The sequence below is a fragment of the Lagopus leucura genome, unplaced genomic scaffold (genome assembly GCF_019238085.1).
Source record: "Lagopus leucura isolate 7727_CA_CO unplaced genomic scaffold, USGS_WTPT01 Super-Scaffold_1, whole genome shotgun sequence".
Classification (NCBI taxonomy): Eukaryota; Metazoa; Chordata; class Aves; order Galliformes; family Phasianidae; genus Lagopus; species Lagopus leucura.
The window spans coordinates 11,049,220-11,069,990 of record NW_024962250.1 but is presented as its reverse complement, the minus strand read 5'-3'; the positions used below and the strand labels follow the sequence as shown (position 1 = coordinate 11,069,990).

Sequence of the window (20,771 nt, the reverse complement as noted above, 5' to 3'; positions counted from 1 at the left end):
TTTTGGAGCTGTGTGTGTGTGTGTGTTTATGTGTTTATACAGGGAAGGGGGATCTCATGGGTGAACAAGGGCTTTGGGATCTGGACTTGCATGCTGTGCTCCTGAACCTGTGGTCTGGCCCAGAAGCAGCTGGAGCCTGGGGGGGGAGGGGAGGTAGGAAGGGCAGAGACTGTACTGACAGCACGTAGAGGCTGAAGCACAGGGCAGACAGCATTGTGATCCTCAACCTTCCATCAGTGATGGCCCTTTAAGGATGAACACGAACACTGCCCAGCACAGACCCAGCAGCCACGTGAGTGTCCTGGGTGGGCAGAGCTGGGCTAGCACAAAACCCAAAGTGGGCAGATGCAGGCAGGCTGAGCTCGCTGGCTCCTGCTGCTCTGCTCCCTTGCCTTTGGGTGGATGAAGACTTGCCTCCAGGCAGAAGATTTGGGAGTATGTGTGAGAGATGTTCAGCAGCCAAGTGTCCATCTCGCTCTGATTGCTGCCTTGTCTGCTGCAAAGCTGAGTGCAATATCCTGGCTGGCTCTTTCATGGAGGCGCTTATGCTTATATTATGACTTTCTGCCTGGTGAGCTCTCTCTGCCTCCTGTTTGCCTGATTTCAGGCTTTCTTTGTTTTTTTGTTTTTTTTTAATTCATTTCTTAGTCTGGGATGTGCTCTGTTCTTAATGCATCAGGAAGCCATACGGAATGAAGAAGCTTCATTGTCTGTGCATCAGGGAGGGAATTATTGACTGAGTGCTGAGCAGCCACGTTATTGATTCTGTCCGTAGCCCAGCCTGTGTGCTGCTCGGGTTGACTGTGTCCTTCTGGCTCGCTGCATTTAATCGGATTCTCTGAGCCATTGAGCAGAGGGGGAGAGTTGGAACCAAACCCATCTATCATGTTTGCTTCCAAATCCAGCTCCGTGTCCCCTTCTCCATCCATGGAGCAGGCAGATTCGGATGCTCTAGACATCAGCACCAAAGTGCAGCTGTACGGAGTGCTGTGGAAGAGACCTTTCGGGAGGCAGTCGGCCAAGTGGTCCAGGAGGTGAGCTGCGGTTGCTGCAGTGGGATGCGGGGCTGGGGTGTCAGCTGAGCTCTCAGGCTCTTATGAAGTGCCACAGATTTGAGGGGTGAAGCTTCAGGCAGAGCTTCCCTGCTGTCCTGAGCCAGCTTCACACAGGTGTGCTTTCCTCTTTGCGTGCCTGTACCATATCGTACAGGCACTGCAGGATAACAATAGGGATTCATTTATTCCATGAGCTGCCTGGGTACAAGACGGCTGGGTTGGAAGTTTCTGCACACTGGAATGTACCACATTCCTATGCACAACTCTGGTTATCGTTCCTGGTAGGTATGTGATCTGATGGACTAATTCTCCCTCCTGCATTCTTGGTATGCAGGTCAGTGTCACTCCTGATGGATGTCATTGGCAAGCTGATCAGTTTTAAGACCTGCAGCTGTAAAGCTCCATGTATTCCCCCTAATATTGCCAGACATTTTCTAACCCAAGATCTGTTGTTACAGTCTTTAAAAGAAGGATAACAGTCCTTACCTTGCTTCTCTAGTTTGATAACTCAGATGAAAACGTGCCAGAAAATCGAAGTATTGTTTTCCTTTTCCCCTACCTTTCCCCAGGGAAGAGGCCCAAATTAATTGTTAACAGAAGTCCACAGGAACCCGAGCTATCTCTGGGGCTGGAAAGTGGCATTGCTCTCGTGGAACTTCAATTTAAACCTGCCAAGATGGCCTGGCTCAATAGATAGTTAAACATTGCTGGGGAAGTGTGTGCTTGTGGCCATCTGTATGATACATGCAGGTTTTATGCTGTGCTTGCTGTCCTGAAAGAGATGGCCTGTTTTTTTGCTAGAGAGAGGGCTTGTGCTGATGTTCCTTGCTCAGCAAGCATTGCTATTGAAATGGATGATATCTGGAAACTGATGTGGCTGTTGGTGAAAACAAATGGACAAAATAACATAGGGGAAGGTAATTTACTATGAAGAACACATTCTTAAAAGGCTTTCTTCTTCCTAATCAAAATTTCTTAAAGGCAAATGGCCTGGTGCTCTGTCATTATTTATTTAGTGCTTTTCTATTCCTACAAGTCCCCCATCCTAAGCAAGCTGTAAATATTTCAGTAACAGCAAGTGGGAGGCAGTGCAGGGCAGAGCCCATGTGGTAGGGTTGCTGTGAGCACAGCAGCTGGTCCTGGGGGAGCAGTGGGGCTTTTGGGAAGTGGGAGGTGTCTCTGAGGTGCTTGTAGGACTTGGGATGAGGGCTTTCCAGAGCCAGGAGAGCTGACGATGGAAGTGAGAACTGGTCCCAGGGTTGGGCTGAACCTGGCAGTGGGACGTAAAGAGGCATTGGCATAGGGCAGATGGGAGTGATGTGGTGGTGCCAGGTTGTGACTCCCTGTGTCATGTTCTTCCGGGACAGAGGAGATCTGGGGCTGTCCCAGCACATCAAGTACCTCTGCAGTTGGGTTCTGCTCCATAACACCAATAGGGCACCAGTCAAAAGTACCTTGTGCTTGAGATAGAGACTGATAGAGATATCTATCTCTTAGATAGAGACTGAACAGATAACAGGTTGGAGAAAAAGTCCAGACAGAGCATCCAGAGCTTTGGTGGTTGATGATTTAGCAATTGAAATCCCAGACCTGGATCAGAATTGTTGCAATGACCAGGACCTGCCACATGTGCTCCCGGGCTGGTGCCCTGAAACCTGCTGTAGGGCAAGAGCAGCAAGAGTGCAGCAGTTGAAAGGCAAATGCTCACCTCATTTCAAAAACTTGTGCAGTGATTAGCTACTTAATCTCGTTAGCCCTCTGTGATACAAAGACAGTGTTTTATCCCCAGAGAGCAGGTATCCCTGCTGGCTGGTATGGATCAGTACAGCTAATCCGAGAAGACCACATCATCTCCACCTTCACAGATGAATCCCTCTGCTTGTCACTGTTCCACTTCTATTCCAGTTTTATTACACTGTCATTCTAATGGTTTCTTGGAGCAGGATCTAACAACAGAGAACAGGTGACCCAAAGGGCTGCCTAATGGCTCTTGCACTCCTTGTGCTGCACACAGTGAGTGCTGCCTCCTCTTTCCCCTGTGCTGCTGCTCTCCAGGTGCTTAGGATACTACTCAGTTTCCTAACTTCTTTATTCCTCCACCAGCTGATGTCCAGTAGTCTTTCTTATTTATTGCCTGTGAGTTTTTCTGTTACTTACTGTATTTTTTTTAAGCTCCTGTTTTTATACTTTTTCATTCCAAATACCCACAGATTCTCACCACGCTCATGAGGTCAGGGGTGTGAAAGTTCACTCATCTGTCAGAGGCACGTCAATCTGGACAGATCAGTGTTCGTGGTCTTATTTTGTTTTTCGACTGGAGCATAATCCGTTATGTGGGGATTATCAGGAACACTGAGTGTCCCAAAAGTATGTAACAAGTGGAGGTTATAACAGAGGTTAAAGCAGGCTAGATTAGAAACGGTGTGTAGTTCAGTATCAGCATCTTTAGCTGCTTATCAAATGTTTCCTTCAAATCTGTTGACCGTGTCCAACAGCTGTGCCCGCTGCTAAATCTGTAAAATGCCTCATGTCAGTGTCTCAGAGTTGTGTGCACAGCTCAGCCCCACACCTATTCTGAGATGCTCTTCCTCAACCCCACCTGCTATCACGAGGAAACAGCCTTGCTCCCCTACCTGTGATGCTGGTGAGAGGTGTTTAGGATGGTGCTTCCCAGAACAATTGTGCCCACGGACAGTACATCTCCTTGCCACCTCTTACAGTAACACAGAGTCTGGGCTGGTGCTGCAGGCTGCGCTCCCCTCTATCAGCTCCTCTGCAGTCCCCAGCTGACTGAATACGCCCAGCGCAGAAGAGAGACTTGAACCTTGGGTCATGCTGTTCCGTCCAGTGAGATTTTGCAATGCTGTGATCAGGACACGAGGGGGAGCTGGTCAATGTGTGAGAAAGCAGCGTCCTGCTGAGACAGCAAGTGGGCATCTCCACACTGCCGGTGGCAACACAGCAGGTACAGATGAACGGGCAAGGAAAAGAGAAACTGGGGCATACGAATTGCTGCTGCTCTTTGTACGCTCTGAACATTTCTGTGTGTAAATGTGCACATGTTCACGAGCTGTCACGCTTTGAAGCAGGCTCATGGTAGGTCCAGAGCCTGAGCTTGCTGCAGATCTTTTCTATAGAAAGTGCAAAACGTTTTCTTTGTTGTTAACTTCTTTAACTAGTCTCTGTCTTTTCAGCTGCCCCTCAGCTTTGTTGAGTGCTGCAGGTATTCAGACTGAATTTAAGTGAAGTCAAATATCTCTCTCCTGTACCATTGCCTGCAGTGTAAATGCAACATCAATTTTCTTCAAGCAGAGGGACTCTCCTAGGGGAATTTTAAACATCCAAATAAGCTAGAAGTGGTTTTCCTCAACATTACAATGTTGAGGACATGCTCTGGTAAATTACAGGCTTGCTTTACAGGAGCTGTGATGCTCATGGCTACCATGCAGCATTCATCAGAGCATACCTAAGGCTAACTGTGCAGAACATGGCACATTTTAATGTGACACATATATAAAAAAAAATTAAATTTCCTTCCTATTTACAAACGCCAGTGGCAGAAGACTTTGCTAACAGCTCTGCTTAAAAATATCAGTACAATTCATTTCAGCTCCTGAGTTCTCTCATGATAAATTTTTTGCCTTTGAGAGTTGCTTGAGGATGTTGCCTCGTTGCTCTCCCTGCCATATGACTCAGTGTTACAGAGAGAATGCTTCCTTTCTGGCTTATGCTGGCAAGAGGCAATGAGGTGACAGAGGGTGACAGGAAGCTGATGGCAAAAATAAGCTAGTAATTGCTTTTAGCCCATGGGAGAGAGCCACAAAAAAAGAGTGGTGGCCCTCTTCCAATAGGTTGAGTCCACTATATGAACTAGACAAAATAGGCACAGGTCAAGATGTCAAAACACTTTGGCTGGGATCCTTTCTTGGGTGCAGACCTCTGTCCCATTTATCTGCCAGTAAATTCTGCTATGGTTTGTCTTCATGCTGCATGCTAGAACTTAGAGTTCACTGTGAAGCACTAGCACCTTTGGACAGAAGTGAGGCATCCCATATGAAGTTTAGATGGGAATGGTCAACTCTTCACCTTTCAGGTGGACATCTTCTTGTGCTGTGAATCAAGAACTCTGTTCTAGCAGAATTTATTTCTTTTCTGTCCTAAAGGTTCTTCATCATTAAGGAGAGTTTCCTGCTTTACTATGCTGAGAGTGAGAAGAAGAGCTTTGAGAGCAATAAATACTTTAATATCCACCCCAAGGTGAGCAGTGTTTGTGTGGCAGAAGAGATTATTCTGTTCCTAGGTGTTTGTTGTGTTGTGGGTTTTTTTTGTTTTATTTATTTATTTCTTTATTTATTATGAGACTGCAAGTGAAGAGGAGGTAAGGCCAGAGAGGCCTCAAAAAAAAAAAAAAAAGTGAGAATTGTCAGTTTCTCTTTCAGGCTTCTTACTGGTTCATCAGATGCATGGCCTTAATTCTTCCCTTAATAGTAAATGTGACCCCTGATTTGCATGATTTCCTCATCAACTGATTCTGTGAGAATACAGTTGGCAAAGGCAACCAGTTTTGCTGGTTGTTCCTAATCTCTACTAACCTGTGCAAATGCTGTCAAGCTCTTCTCAAGAGATCACCTATTCATTGAAAAAACAGATTCCACACCTGAGTTCTAGCCCTCAACATTTTCTCCAAGGGGGGTGCAGGGGAGCAGTCTTTACCCCCTTTCAGACACCACTTGGAGGTGGGTGTGTCTGGTGGTGGTAATGGGGATCCATCTGCTTTTCAGGAGCTGTGCCTATTGCCTCTCTGGAAAATACAAGGCAGGTCAGGGTCCCACAAGTGGCCAAGGGTGGCAGCTCAGTTCCTGATTAGTTGTAAGCACTATACTTGAATTTGATGACTGATTGGAGTGCTCTGGTTCATCCCCAGGGTGTCATACCCCTGGGGGGCTGCATTGTGGAGCCCAAAGAAGAGCCCAATATGCCTTACGCCATAAAGATCTCTCATGAAGACTTCCATGTAAGTAGACTTCTTTTTTATGTTCTCTAGGTAAAAACAAAAGCCGTTATTGTGGATGAGCTAAGCTTAATTTTTCCACGCTGTCAATGTATGCTTACCCTCTGTGGGCAAGCCCTCCTGTGAGAGAGGGTGGCTTCACATCTCAAGTCCCCTCAAATCTTTGCTACTGCTCCTGCAATGACAACCAGCAAGGAAGCTTCCTCTTTTGGCAGCAGCTCTTGGTATACTAGCAAATCAGTTGATAGAGATTTGGGAACCCGAGAGCTCATTTCTCCCTATTCCCCTTCCCTGACACTTTATTCTTGCCATGACTGCTTGCTGTGTGTATCTCCTTCCAAGCAAGAATGACGTATTTAGTCCCATATGATGCCTCCCATGGAGGTGAATGTCTCCTTCTGCCATAGCAGTGCCCAGTCCATGCCCTGGGCACACAGGCATGGAAGGCACCAGCCTACTAATCTGTTCTTTCTGTTGTTGTTTGTTTTATTTTCCCCCTCCCTTGTTCTAGGGTAACATCGTTCTAGCAGCTGAATCAGAGTTTGAGCAGGCTCAGTGGCTGGAGATGCTGCAGGAATCTGGAAAAGTGTAAGCTGCTTTCTATTCCTTCTTTTCTTGGATCTGCTCTATAGATATTTGTGGCTGCCATGGCCTAAGAGCCAACTCAAGCTCAGGCACTCCTACCAGTGGCTCTGTATGTGTGAAATCCTTCACTGTGCCATTTCCTCCTTGCTTCCAGTAGTCTTCTAAGCAGAGATCCGTTCCCTGTCACTGTTCTTCTAGGCCACTGGCGAAAGTACACCCTTGACCTCCACATCACCTATTTAGACAGTTCTGCCTCCAAATAGCCTGACAGGACAAGGGGAAACGGCCGGAAACTGCAGCATAGGAAGTTCCGCACAAACATGCGCAAGAACTTCTTTACAGTGAGGTGACGGAGCACTAGAACAGGCTGCCCAGGGAGGTGGTGGAGTCTCCTTCTCTGGAGATGTTCAAGACCTGCCTGGATGCCTACCTGTGCGACCTGCTGTAGGGAACCTGCTTTGGCAGGGGGGTTGGACTCGATGATCTCTGGAGGTCCCTTCCAACCCCTGCAATTCTGTGATTCTGTGAATCCCTGAGGGGCCATACATTGTGTCCCATCTACTCATCCCCCGTTACACACATGATTCTTACTAAGCTGTTAAGTAGAGGGAACTAGGGCAGTACAAGTGCCCTGTGGACCATGAAGTGCAAAGCATCTCTAGAAACTGGTTGTGGACGTGCACAGATGAGGTAAAATGCAGGCAAAGCTGGATAGATGTTTCTAGTGCTGCAAAAGGATTGGAATAGAGGATGATTGTGCTGGATAGTAAGTAGAGTTGATATACATACGATACAATATTGAGGGTTTTTTTCTTTTTTTTCTTTTTTTTTTCATAAGTATATTATAAAGACACTTTCTACTTGTTCCAAGAGTCTTCCTGGCCCTTTACAGTACTTCAAGTAACGTGTCATTTTCTAAGGAAAATTTGCATGGAAGGAAGTACAGAATAACCAAGTATTTGTACCCCTCTCAGCTGTAGTCAGTGCATGTACTGCATGCAGGCAACTTCAGGTTACAGACAGGAATACATCTTGTGAGGCTAAGGAGGGAGCACTGAAAACATGAATCTAATAAAGAGACCCATTATAGGCTGCAGCCATTTTGAAACTCTCCATGTAATTACATGATAAACTCTCCCTCCCTTGTTTCAGTTGTTTGCTGGTGGCTTCTCTGGGCCCAGATTCATCCTACATCAGAGCTCATCAGTGGAAAAACACATTCACACCCACATGCTCTCACTCAGGATGAAGAGGTCTACCTGTGGGCACAACATCACCTTTTAAATTAGCATTCTAATTTCCTCCGTGTGTTGGAAATATCCTAAATGCTCGTTAGTTGGAAAGAAACCTAGCTGTCTGCAAGGAGCTCAGGGCTTGGGCTGCTGGAGGTGTGAGGTGCCTGGGGTTATGTGTGTTTAATATATTTGTCTTGCTTCTGTCAGAGACAAGGCACAGGTTGTACTGAAACGTTTTATAAGAGATTCAAATGGCTCACAAAGAGGCCTGGTGCAGGAAGGCTTACAGGCATCTAATTCATAAGCTCCCTTGTGATTTAACTAAGAAGACAAAACTTCTGGGCAGTGATTGCTTTTTCTGTGCATGCACGTATAAAAATAGATTTGGATTAATTTTACATGTACATTTAATGTATTTTATCTGTGTAGCTACTGTTATCTAATGGAAAATCTATAGAAGTGAGCAGAGCAGTGAACTCAATTTCTAGTTCTGTTTCTGATTTGTGTGTCTGCATCCTTGGTTATTTAGTCTCTGTATTGAAGCCTACTCTGTCCATCAACTCAGTCACTAATGGGTATCTGCTCCACAGGCTTTTTTTGCAGCTTAGTTTCGTAATGTTTTCAAGAGACCTTGAGATCCTCTGGTCAATGGTACTACAGTAATGCAAGCTATTCTTTGAATATGCCTGCTTCCTTTAACTTTCCATACCTGCCAGCTTCTCATCTGGCTTTTATCTCTGATCCCTCAATGCTTTTACAGGGAGAGGCACTTATCTCAGAGTAAGGCCAGACACTTAATTCTGGTGGCTTACCAATTTAGTGGAGAAATTGATTTGCTGCAAGGTGGATGGATGACGGATACCAGGAAGGCTGAGGATAAAAAACTGTGAGAAGGGGCCAATAAATAGTTAACGTTTGAAGTGGAAAATTGGCTAAAATAGTAATTGGACAATGGAAGACAATCTCACCAGCAAATTGGATGTTAGCTGAGTTAAAAGCTAAAATTTGGTTCTGAAGTCTGTCAGGATCCATTTATTGTGTTCCAAGTACAGCATATTGCAGCTGGAGCACTTAAGACTAAGCTTAGTACAGCAATCTCTGAAACACTAGAGGAATGTTTGAATAGCTGTGCTGTGCTGAAGCACTGTTCCTGTAAACTTTCTGCTATTGAGTGTCAGGAAAATTTCTAAGTCACTTGCGGAGAAGAATTTAGAGAATTGCCATTCCCACTGAGAGTGTGCTTGAATTCCTTGATAGATGGCTGGGCTGAGTCCCTCTGCCTCTCTTTGTGGGACTCTTAGATCTCTTTTATTGTCTGCTTTGTGTGTGCTCTCCCTAGGACCTGGAAGAATGCCCAGCTGGGAGAAGCCATGATCGAGAGCCTGGAAGCCCAAGGACTGCAGCTGGCCAAGGAGAAACAGGAGTATGTAGGTAGGAAACTCTTACTTCTAAAAGCTGTAAAACCCAAAATAGTCATTTGGCCTTTCTGGAACTGTCAGCTCAGTCGAGCCAAGCAGCTATAGTATTTTACTGATGACTTTTACAAGGTGAAGCTTTTGAATAGCCAGCAGCTAAGGTTCTGGTTCTGAAGGGAATTAAATAGTTAAGGTAAGATCCAGACATCAGAGTCATCAGATGAAAGGAAGAGTGTGCCATGGCCAGAACTCTGCAGTCCTGCAGCTCCTGCTGACTGCCCTGTGCAACTGTTGGGATGTGCTGGTCTCACCTGCTTGCTAGGCTACCAGCCAATACCTCTGTGTCCTGAATTAAGTAGGACTGGTGTTTCTGAGCTTGATCAGAGCATTTTATACATGGTTGTTTTGGGTTTTCTTTTCCCCTTAGATCTTCTTTGTCTATGTCTGCTCGGTCTTTGTCTGCATTTTCCCCACGTTGTTCATGCTGAAATTGGGAGCATTTTCAGGGCCTTGTTTGTGGTGTCTTATGGCTAATTTCTATTACTGTGTCTGTGGGCAATGGTGAGAGCAGTTTCTCCAAGTGAACATGGAATAATTTAGGTTGGAAGATACTTCTGGAGGTTAAATACTGCAGTCTCTCAGAAACCATCCTCTGGACAGCAATACGCTGGGTGCTCTGACTGCCCTAGGTGAAGCTGCCACTCTCCACTTGCTATAGCAAGAGCAAAGGGAGAGCAGCCTCTTCAACCCAGATGCCTCCTAAGCTAGGCAAAGCATTCCGCAGGGTAGGTGTAGAACTTCTTCTAGGCTGTGAGCTGATGGTCACATCATCCATCCTATAGCAAGTCCAGTGCTTTGCTTAGGCAGCCTGCAGTAGGTGAGTTAGTGACACATCAAACTGTCTCCTGCTGTCTATTGTTAACCATCAGGCTACTGACCAAGGGTGATCTCCATAAATCATCTCATATATAAACTATGATCACTGTTACATATCAAGACATGTTGTCATGTGTGAGCTGATGGATAGATAGCTCATGTGTGAGACAGGCAGGGAGCAGTGGCTCTACGCCATACACAGAGATAACAGGGAGTGCTGAGAGGAGAACCTGGAGAGATAGGCAGAAAGTTAGAAACAGGAAAGTTTTATCAAAGCATTGTTTTGCAAATACCAGAGCTGAATAAAGAGCTTAAGGCCAAAGTATGGTAAAAGACAAGATGATACAGCAGCAATTGAAAACACATCCTGTACAAAGCAAGATATTTGAAGTGCAAAATGCATACTTCACTGGTTTATTTGGTCTGCGATGACAAGATTATTCTTAGCTGGTGATTTTTCACAGTTACTTTCCTTTGACGGCAGCTGTACGTTTACTCCTATTTGAGTGCTGAGTTTTCTGCCTCATTAGCCTCAGTTTCAGTGGTCTGTGTCCATCCTGTAGTTAAGTTTTGAGGTCAGGCACTGCTGCTGGCAGCAGGTCAATGCTCTTTGGAGATCACAGATATTGTCCTTCATCCCTGCTCTGGAGAATTCCAAGTCCCCTTGGGTTCCCTTCCATATACCCTTATCCACTTGGGATCCAGGTTTCCCTTTCAGTCAGGGTTGTTGCTGCAGCCCCTCAAGCCTTGGGCTCAGCCTCACCAAGGAGAGTTTAAAAGAGTGTGAGAGTCTCTGTGTATCTGTAATTCAGCTGTGTGGACTCCTGGCAAGCAGAAAGAGGATGGAAGTGGGCAGAAAGGCAGCAGTGACTGCCAGCAGGGCTTTCGCAGCATAAAGGTTAGTGTTGGCATGAGGAGCACTGCTATGGGAAGGCAGTAGAGGTCTGTGTATCTCCCAGAAGTTGTAATCCTGCCAGGATACCAGGATATCCTCTCTGATACCAAGGAAACTGGTAGCAAGGTAAACCATCCATAGATGTCAACTTTATATGCTTTATGAAGGACCCTATAGACCTTTGCCTTTCTAGGTAAAGTTATTCCACTGATTTTACTAAAGATCTAGAGCATCTAGGCAGGTTTAGTAAACTGAAATCTTTGATTGCATGTGCAATGGTTTTCCCCATAATTCAAATCTTGTAGTATGTTTTAGAGCCCTTTCTTGACTCGAGGGAAGCTGGGAGACCTTCTCCCACTTGAGCCTGGAGGGGTTAATGCAGAGGGTGCTGGGAGGGTAAGGATGGGGCACTGGAATGTATGAGAACAGCCTGCTACTATGCTGTGAGCGACTCTGTGTGTTGCTTAGCCCTTCCATGCCTTAGCTTCCTTGTGTGTGAAGCAGAAAGGAGGTTGTTTTCTTAAGTCAGCTAGAGACTGGCAAAGGTTAGTTCATTAATGTTTTCATTAAGGTTTTAAAAAACCTTGGGAGGAGCTTTTGGAAGGAGTACACAGCAATAAGATTGTTGAGTTTATTAAGTTATTTGGCAGGAGGGAAATTATAGAACATCCCATTAGTGTCATCTCAGCCTTTGGAGTCTCAGAAAGATAAGCACAGAGCAATAGGTAATGCATATACAAGTTCCCAACAGTCAGTACTTCTCACACATAAACATCCCCAGGATAGAAATTGCATTTGTCTGCAATTTGGCCTCTATGCGTGCATATGTTTGCAGATAAACTGATGGAAGAAACAGAAGAGTTGTGTCTGCAGAGGGAGCAGAAAGAGGTGGGTGTTCCTCACAAGCCAATTCCATTCAGCTCCCTTGGGGTGGGGCTGGGAGGCTGGAAGTAGTGTGGAGTGCTCTCCTGCCTCTTCTCTTGGTGCAGGAATTGGAACGTCTGAACCAGGTGCTGGAGGCAGAGAAGCAGCGGTTTGAAGAGGTGGTACGGGAGCTGCGGCTGGAGCAGGAGCAGATCAGGCGGTGAGGGCTTGAGCTGGGCACGCAGGAGAAGGACACCAACTCCTCACTTGCTGGGAGTGCTGGTGAGGTTGGGGATCAAAGCAATGGGTAAAACTCATTGGTTTTGCCTATATATGAAGGAGATAAATGCAGTATTGACTAAAACAGGAATGGCTGATGTCTTGCATCTGATGCTGTTGATTGACCAATAGAATGCATCCCAGTTTCATTTGCTGTTCAAGACTCCAGCAACCTCATTTTCGAGAAGCTGAGACATAAGCAAACTCTGGGTTAATTGAGGCTGTATAGCAACAGGCAGATGTCAGGATTTCAATGACAAGACCAGTTTTATTCGCACCAGCCCCATGGGCTCCAGACATCTCAGCCAGATTTTGCACACACAGATGAGCGGGTGGAGGTTGAAGTTGCCTCACTAAGAATAATTTTGTCTTTTTGAGAGCAACACTATGCAGAATATTAGCAAGAAATGTCTATAGAAGGGGAAAGATCGAAGGGCCCTAGCTAAGAGCTAAGGGAAAATTCTGAGTGTTGAAATGGTATTTTTCTTTTTCTTTTCTTTTTCTCCCAAAACAACATCTCAGAAAAGCTGGAGTGGTTTTTATAAGCCTTTTTTGTTATCATAGATATACGCCTGTTTACTCATGCCTGCTGTCTGTGCTCTGCGAGCTGTAATCATGGTCCTGCCCTCACAAGCGAAGCCTGTAGGGGATGGTTTTTGCTCCACTGGGAGGCACAGCTGATTTTCTGGATGCCTGTAGTTTGTTCAAGGTGTGGTGCTTTCTGGCACACTGCTGCCTGGAATTCCTGCTTCTCGAGGACTGCCTGCACCAACCACCAGTAGCAGGTCCTGCAACTGAAGTCCACAGCCTGTGCAGTCTGAATGTGGTTTGTGGGGCTAGCATTCCCCTACCATAGCTATCACCATTTTTCCTTTTTTAGGGAGCTAGAGCTCACAGCCCGCTCCCTTAATGGAGTGGAGCAAGAAAAGAAAGAGTTGCGAAGCCTGACTCAGTCCTTACAGAAAAACCTGGAGGTGAGTGACTACTTGTTGCTTCTGAATGGCAGCAGTCTGTGAGGAGTTACCAGGACTGAACGCACTGCTGTCCTGTAGCATGAACCTAATCTGTTAATGTCAAAGTCAACCCTGTGCAGATGAACTGATTCTTTCAGTAGCTGATATGAAGGCCAAAATCCTCTTCAGAAAAGGATTAGAAATGGCAAAGAACCCAGCAAACCACATAGCTTTTTGATTTTTGAACAGTAGCTCCATAAGCCCTGGTAGAAATTAGAGTAGCAGAGAGGTATCTTTGCTCACAGGCTGAAGCATTGTTCCCAGAGAACTGTATACCATACAAGAATTTAGGAAATGGAGTGCTGATGTGTTAAACCCTTTTATTTACTTGGTGTTGTTCTGATGGAGAGGAAAAGAATGACTTTTCTAAATGCATATAGTTTTTGTGAAATTTCAGCCTAGCTAGCTTGCTGAAGGCAACCAACTTTAATCCTACAAATTAGTCCAAAAATCAATTGCTGATGTCCAAAATCTGGACAGGATTTCAGGATGTTCCTCCTGAAATCTTCTCCTAACCACAGTTATGGGTAGGAGAAAAAGATCTGAATGGTTAGGGAAGGAGCATTTGTACTTCAGCTATACAAGAGACCAAACACTTTGCAGCATGGTACATCCTATTGCCTTGTATTACCTGTTTTTAACCTGAATGAGGAACGTGGGTGTAAAGATGGAAGAACTCAATAATGAGGAGCCAGACAGAAAAAGGAGCAGAAATATAAGACCTGGTTGACGCTCACAGCTTCTGTCCTTCTTCAAGGAGCTTTCCATGGAAAAGCAGCAAATGTTGGAGATGTTGGAAACAAATGAAAGCCCACCTTCAACCAGTCCTAGCGAGGAGCAAAGCCCCAGCTGGGGGTTGCACTGCAGCCTGCAGCAGATTGAAGAGAAGATGCAGCAACTCCTGGAAGAGAAACTTCTGGCAGAGAAGAGGTGAAATGGGGACAAAGGCTCTTACAGTGGTGACAGGGATGTGGATTGAGATGCTTTCTAGTGGGAAAAGAGGTAGTTTTTTTCTCCTCACAGATGGGAGACAATCAGAAATGGTGACCCAGAAAGCTAGGGTCCCCTCAAAACTCTTCCCATGTTCACCCTAGGGCCTAAAAGAAGGTGAAATCCCTACTTTCAACTTCTGGATGTGGTAGAGAGGAGAGGACAGATCTAACCATGATCAGGATTTGTGGTGCCTCATGCTGTGGCTGTCTGCTGCCTTTCTTTTAGGTTGCCAACACAAAGCAAGGTTGAGGAACTGCCCACATAGCTTTTTCCAGCCATGCCTGCACTACTGAAGTGAAAATGCAGATAATGCTGCCTTTAGCACCTCTTTGCTCATAGCAGCCTGTTACACATACCCCTACTCAATACCTAGGCCCTTCCTCTGTGTGAGTCATATTGGGGTGGGATGGTGGAATTCTTTCTCTCTTTCATGCTCCAGGATGAAGGAAAATGAGGAGCGGTCCCGAGCCCTGGAGGCGGAGCGAGAGTTTTACTCTTCCCAGTCGCAAGCGCTGCAGAACTCACTCTCAGAGCTGACTGCGGAGAAGCAGCAGACAGAGAGAGACCTCAAGGTACTGACTATATGCATCATGCATTGCTATCCCTGGGCCCTGACTTCCTTCTCTTTCAGATCATCTCCCATCAAAAGAGAGATTTGTTCTTATTCTGTGGTAAAAGCTCTCTGTTTGCTATGCTTCATATCACAGTTACACATGAGGTTGCCACGCTGTATCTGTGTAGCACTTTTATTTATTTTCTCATTCTGACGCTGATTAACCTATTCAGTAAAAATTATTTCCCTTTGTTCATGTGAAAGCATCATCTAAAGATGAAAGTGGGGCAATAATACAGGACAGTAGATGCAGTCAAGAATGAAGGTTACTTCAAATGCTAGTATAGAAATTGTCCCAGTCATGAGAGAAATGGTGATCTAGACAAAGACAATTGTACAAAGTCATGTTGTTTTATTTTAAACTAAGAAAAGTGTAAGTAGTTACTGGCTGTTTGACACTCAAAACCCTTCTCCAAATATTTTGTCCAAAAGTGTCCCCCGTCTCATCTTTTTCCTGCATTTCTAAGAAGTTTTTATCCTTTAACATTCCAGCTGGTCATACTAAAGCTAAGTTGACCTAAGTTTGTATGAGTTATGCTTGTTTACTAAGCTACCACTTCACCCCTTTTTTTCCTAATTTTTACTGTATTTTGTTTCTGAAAATAATTACTGTCCATCCCTTTGTGAGAACTGACTGCCTTTGTTTCAAGTCTATTTAGGATGGAAGGATGTCCTGTTCTTGTTCAAATTTGCCATAAGTATGAATTCAGGTGCTGGAGTACTATCTTTGACTTCGTGTTGTTCATAAGATGAGAGGGCAGCTGTGAAAAGGGAAGTCAGAATAGAGAATTGCTGAAATATCTGTACTTTTAGTTCTGTCTGAAGATTCAATAAACAAATTTTGTCTTATTTCTATTGGTTTTCCTGACTACTGTTAGTCTTTCATTGGGTCTCTTGCAAACCTGTTGAGTTGCAGGAGGCTTACCGTTACACAAGCTGTTTTCAGGAGCATTTGTTCTTTTCGTCTTCCTCAGGCTGAGGTGAAGGTGCGCATGGAACTGGAAAAGAGACTGAGGGAAGCTGAGGAAGCATTGCAGAGCTTGGAGCAAGGCTTAAATTCTTTGGATCGTAACAAGGAGAGGGAGGAGAAGATGAAAGCAGATGTCAGTAATCTGAGAAGTAAGTCTGTCATCCATCTTCTCTACTGATGAGTGATCCCCAGGAGGAAATATTTCTTCCCATCTTCCCAGACTCAAAAAGTGGTTCCCAAATTAGTAAGGCTGCACCTGGAGTGCTCTCCCAACTCTTTGTACCTTAACCTCACCATCCTTTGGAGGAGTCACAGTATGTTGTGCATCACTTGATGCTTCACCCTCAAAGGAGTACAGTATTGCTCCATACTTCCCTATGTAGTAGAAGACAAACCTACGGGCAGAGAGAAGTGTAAAGGCTTTCCAAACAGTCAAACAGGGAAGCTGTGGCATAGCACACGTTGCTCAGTCCTCCTAGGTGATTGCTGCAGCCCTCCACCGCTAATATTTGCTGCGCTATTAGAAATCCCTGTGTGTTCATGGCACATCAGGATGTGTCCATGACAGTGTTGCCAGCTCCTCCCTTTCTGCAGTTTAAGACTTAACTGGTTCTAGTATTTCTTCAAGGAAAGCATGCCCAACGAGGCTTCAGAGCCCTCTGTGATGACAGAGTTGAGAAGTTGTATGATAATATCAAAGAGAGTAAGCTGCCTTTCTGCAGTTACATCATTAGCAGATGTGGGAAAGACAAAAGGAGAATGGATGATTGCTACTCTTTCTCTAGTTTGAGTATGGCACCAGAGGTTTCTGTCATTCTGAATTTGATGATGTCTTGGTGCTTAACAAAATGTTGTTTGTGAAGATCTAAGGAAGTACTGAACATCATCCCCTGACTCACTGAGTGTAGTCCCTTCTGGCAGGTTCACTGCTTGCAGTGTCTTTCCCATCACTGCTCATAGTGGTGTATTCTCTTCAGAGTTCTTCGAAGAGTGCATCCGCAATGCCGAGCTGGAGGCCAAGATGCCTGTGATCATGAAGAACTCTGTGTACATCCACAAAGCTGCCACTCGTCGCATAAAGAGCTGCCGCCTTCACCGCCGGAGAGCCAGCGCTTCATGGAATGACTGTAGGTAGTGGGCAGCTTCTTCCTCTGTGCCCTGCAGGAGCAGATGCATGCAGATGAGGCTGAAAGAGCAGTAAGATCTGCAAGTGTGGTTCACAATGCATAGTTCTTAGCAGTACCATGGAAGTATAGGCTAACCTGGGGTTTTGCTATCTGAAGAGCAGGCAGCAAATCTGCACAGTTACCTGTCTCTTTGTGCATGTGGAAAAGTATGCAGTAACTGCTGGGATGCCTCCTAGTCTCTACAAAAAAATATGCTCAAAGCTGACTTCCTTTGTGATTAAGCATTCACATGGAGCTAGGTTGAAAGGGACATCTGCATAATGTCTTGCCTAGTCCAGTACTCAAAATGGCTGTCTTTGAGGTCAAATCCATTTTTACAGCACCGTAACATTGGAAAGAGGTAAAGCAAAGGACTTACAAAGCAGAAAAATGCTGTCAGCATTTTCCTTCCCTGAAAACATTAAGGTGAAGCTGTTGGTGCAATGGTTAGTTCACCCCTGGCTAGGGCTCTTGGTCGTGATGATTGCATGGCTCAGGTGCTCTCTTGGCTTTCCTTGATTTGTCCCCTTGACTGAATGTGCTGACCTATTTGTGCTGCTCTTGTTTCAGTGAAGCAGTCCCAGTCCTTCATCATCTCACATGCAGAAGCTGAAAACATCGAGGAGCTGAAAGAGGCAGCCAAAAGACTGAGCCGTCACCAGCACTTCCGTGAGACACTCTATCAAATCATGAGATCACACAAAGATTCATCATCAGGGGATGAAAAGTGACTCTTGTTGAGAGGGGACTTCTGATCTCAACTTGCCATTCAGCTCTGCAAACACTAAGCAGTCAGGCATTAGGGTTCAGAAGGGAGTTGCGTCCTTTGGTGAGGAAGGTGGTGGGAAGTTGTGTATAGGCAGTTCCCTCAAGTAGTGTCTCTGCTTTAGTTTGGATGCTCTCTGTGGTCTGGCAGACCTTCCCTGCTGATGACTCTGGGTCATGCCTTTTTGCTTCAGCTGCTTACGTTAAGCTATGTTTTGCCAAGATACTGCAGCTGGTGTTAACGTGAAACACTGGCCTTAGCTTAGGAAGTGCCTCTTCTTTGCTGCCTAGTCTGCCTGCTGAAAACAGGTGCTTCTGAGAAATCCTTCCTCAGCCACCCAGCTACACTCAGCAGCCACCCAGCTACACTCAGTGTAGCCACCCCCAGCTGGCACAATTTAACCTGTTCTACCTAACGTCCTCTAGTCTTCTCAGTGTAGAGCATAACATCAAATACAAGGCAATCTTATGCTGCAGCAACATTTTAAGTAGAGAGATAACAGCGCGAGGTGAAGCCAACCTGAGGATTCTCCCCATGGCAGGGGAGATGGAACTACATGATCTTTAAGGACTCTTCCAACCTAAGCTGTTCTACAATTTGCCTCCAAAAGCATCATGTGCAAAGATCTCCTAGAAAACTCAGTAGCATCAGCGCAAGGTGGAGGGAAGGCTATGCTGTGCTGACTGTAGGCAGAACATCCTGGGGACACTTTTTCATCAAGACAGCTGACTATGCTGCTGTCAGGAGGAGAAAAGGTCTGTGCAGAAAATGGTAGGCAAGTTCAATGTGGAGTAGCCTTGACTCTGATGGTTTCCTCATCACCTCAGGAAAACAAGCTTAAGGACAGGTGAGTGGAGTGAGAACTGTTCAGCAATGACACCTACTACCATTTTGCAAATTAAATGTTGTCAGCAGCAAGAGGTTAGGGCTGAGGAGTTGGGGAGATCCGCTTCAATGTGTACTGCAGCAAATAGCCCTTACCCAGCACTTTGTACTGCTCTCTGCCAGTCCTTTTAATTGCAGCCCAAGCTATCATGGTCTAGCCTGGACCTCCAGCAAGCCAAGACTGGAATGGGAGAGGTCCTGTGTACAGCTTAATCAGAAGTGGGCTCCTGGCTGGCCTCTGGTCTCTCCTCATTGTTCACCATGAGGTTGTCACAGTGGAGTATTTAGGTTGGAGTTGGTTACCTTGTGTTTTACATGAGAGGAATGGCTTTGTTGCACAAATCTCTCCTTTATAAAAGCAGCTGGCTAATAATTATCCACACTATAGTAACTGCACTGCTTAGTGCTTACAGAGCACATGGCAAGCACGCTCAGTGATACTTCATCCCTGTGATATAAGTCAGAAAACAGAGATGTAAAACATACAAAGGTGATGATGCTAAAAGCAGAGCTTGCTTAGGGCTTAGCTGCCAGAGTACTGGGGCTCTTAGGTCTGTACCCCTGGGTATTACATGTGCCCTTTTTGTCAAGTGACTGGGGTGGCTGTTTGCATATTCAGGCTTTGTTTCTGGGCACCAAAGTCATTCCCTTCCAATCCTGTGCTGCTTCTAGGGTGAACTTAGGGATGAGATAGGGAAGGGACCTTGTCCTGTTGTCATCCATGGGAGTGGCACTGATGCTGGTGGAGGGTGCAAAGTGTGATATGCTGAGAGCTTCTAGAGGGGACTGTGTGACCAGAGGATAAGCACTGAAGGCATGGTCTCTCCATTTCAGCCACTTATTGACCACTGTCCCCCTGCTAGATAATGGGATGCTTTAAAAAGCCAGAGGGCTCATCACAGAGGGCTGCTAGTTTTACAGTGACAGGTGATGGGACAGGAGAATAAAATTTACATCCCTCCTTAGCATACCTGGCCTTTTTGTGCTTTTCCTATTCCAGCTTGCATGCTAGAAGGCCAGAAATTAATTCTGGTTCCCAGAAGGTTGAAGAGTTAAGAAACAAAAGCGGAGCTGGTTTTCCCCTTTGCACTGTCCTATCAAACTCTCAGGCTATTTTCCAGTTGCAATTTTTTTTATCATGTAATACTGGAAGATGCAGTGAAAAGTACAGCCAGAATGTGTACCTGTAATCAAGGCAGTTAAAAAAAACCACTTGGTGGCTTGTGAATGCAACACTTTGATCTATTACAATCAGATGCCACAATATCATAATTTACAGAAGTATTGTACTCAGGAGGTAGTCACATCTGATCTTCCTTTACTGCATATTGACAGCAATAAGTAAATAAAAGTTACACGGATACCAGAGTGAATTCCTATGTGTTCTTGTCACACTGTTACTGAAATGAAGTTAAATTGCCTCTGCAGGAGTAGAGACAAATTGTTGTGACATGCTCATTTACTGCCAGGGTACTTGCTGTGCTTCACTGGGTTGCTGTATGAGCTGAGCATCATCTCTTGAAGGACAGTGTGCAAAATGCTTTCACCCTTGCCACCTGCTTCCACTTTATTTACTATGTTGAGCCTCTGCACTTTAAAATGGAAATAATGCTAAATCCAGGATATATCAAATCTAAATCAGAAATCTCATGCAGCTTGCTGGCTTCAGGTAAGCAGGTGGAACCTGCTCAGGCTGTGCTAAGGGTTAATTTAGTCCTCCATGTGAGCAGCAGGAAGCCTCCAGGCTGTTTCACTGCTTGGTGTGGAAGTGTTTGCTTTGTGGACAGGAGTTTTGGAGCTCCTCTGGTACTCGCTGCCTCAGGGCTTTGCTATTGCCTAGAAGTAAATGGCAGAGAAAAGAAGGCAGCACCGCCCCAACATCGGTGTTTGCTGCTTTGAAAGCAGAGAAAGCAGATGAGAAATGGAAACTGCCTTCAGGGTCAGAAGTCAATAACAGAGGGTGAAATGTCACTGGTGTTAGAGCTGCTCTGCATAAAGTATGAGGGATGCTGGCGGTAGTGATCCTCAGCTCTGGAGCATGGATTTTTATCTCAAGATGGTGGGCCGGTTTTCAGCTTGGTATTGGTTCTTTGGAGGAAGGATAACAGGTTTTCACTAAAATGTCTGTTTTGATTGCTTTTTCATTCAGG

The 20,771-nt window shown here is 45.4% G+C and overlaps 1 protein-coding gene across 1 annotated transcript; it reads left to right on the top strand.

The window, feature by feature from the left end:
- Positions 1–885: 885 nt before the first annotated feature.
- Positions 886–20,247, top strand: PLEKHD1 (pleckstrin homology and coiled-coil domain containing D1). The gene is made up of 13 exons (XM_042871272.1): positions 886–1,034; positions 5,219–5,312; positions 5,980–6,069; positions 6,578–6,654; positions 9,226–9,317; positions 11,908–11,960; positions 12,062–12,156; positions 13,096–13,189; positions 13,986–14,158; positions 14,661–14,793; positions 15,809–15,953; positions 16,782–16,931; positions 17,541–20,247. Exons 1-13 carry the CDS (start codon positions 886–888, stop codon positions 17,699–17,701), a joined length of 1,506 nt encoding a protein of 501 aa, XP_042727206.1. The 3' UTR covers positions 17,702–20,247.
- Positions 20,248–20,771: the final 524 nt, after the last annotated feature.

Bases quoted from the DNA above. Each gene is read 5' to 3' on its own strand.
- PLEKHD1 (XM_042871272.1), top strand. From the start codon at position 886: ATGTTTGCTTCCAAATCCAGCTCCGTGTCCCCTTCTCCATCCATGGAG. The intron at 1,035-5,218 runs GTGAGCTGCGGT...TCTGTCCTAAAG, and splicing joins TCGGCCAAGTGGTCCAGGAG to GTTCTTCATCATTAAGGAGA. The intron at 12,157-13,095 runs GTGAGGGCTTGA...TTCCTTTTTTAG, and splicing joins GAGCAGGAGCAGATCAGGCG to GGAGCTAGAGCTCACAGCCC.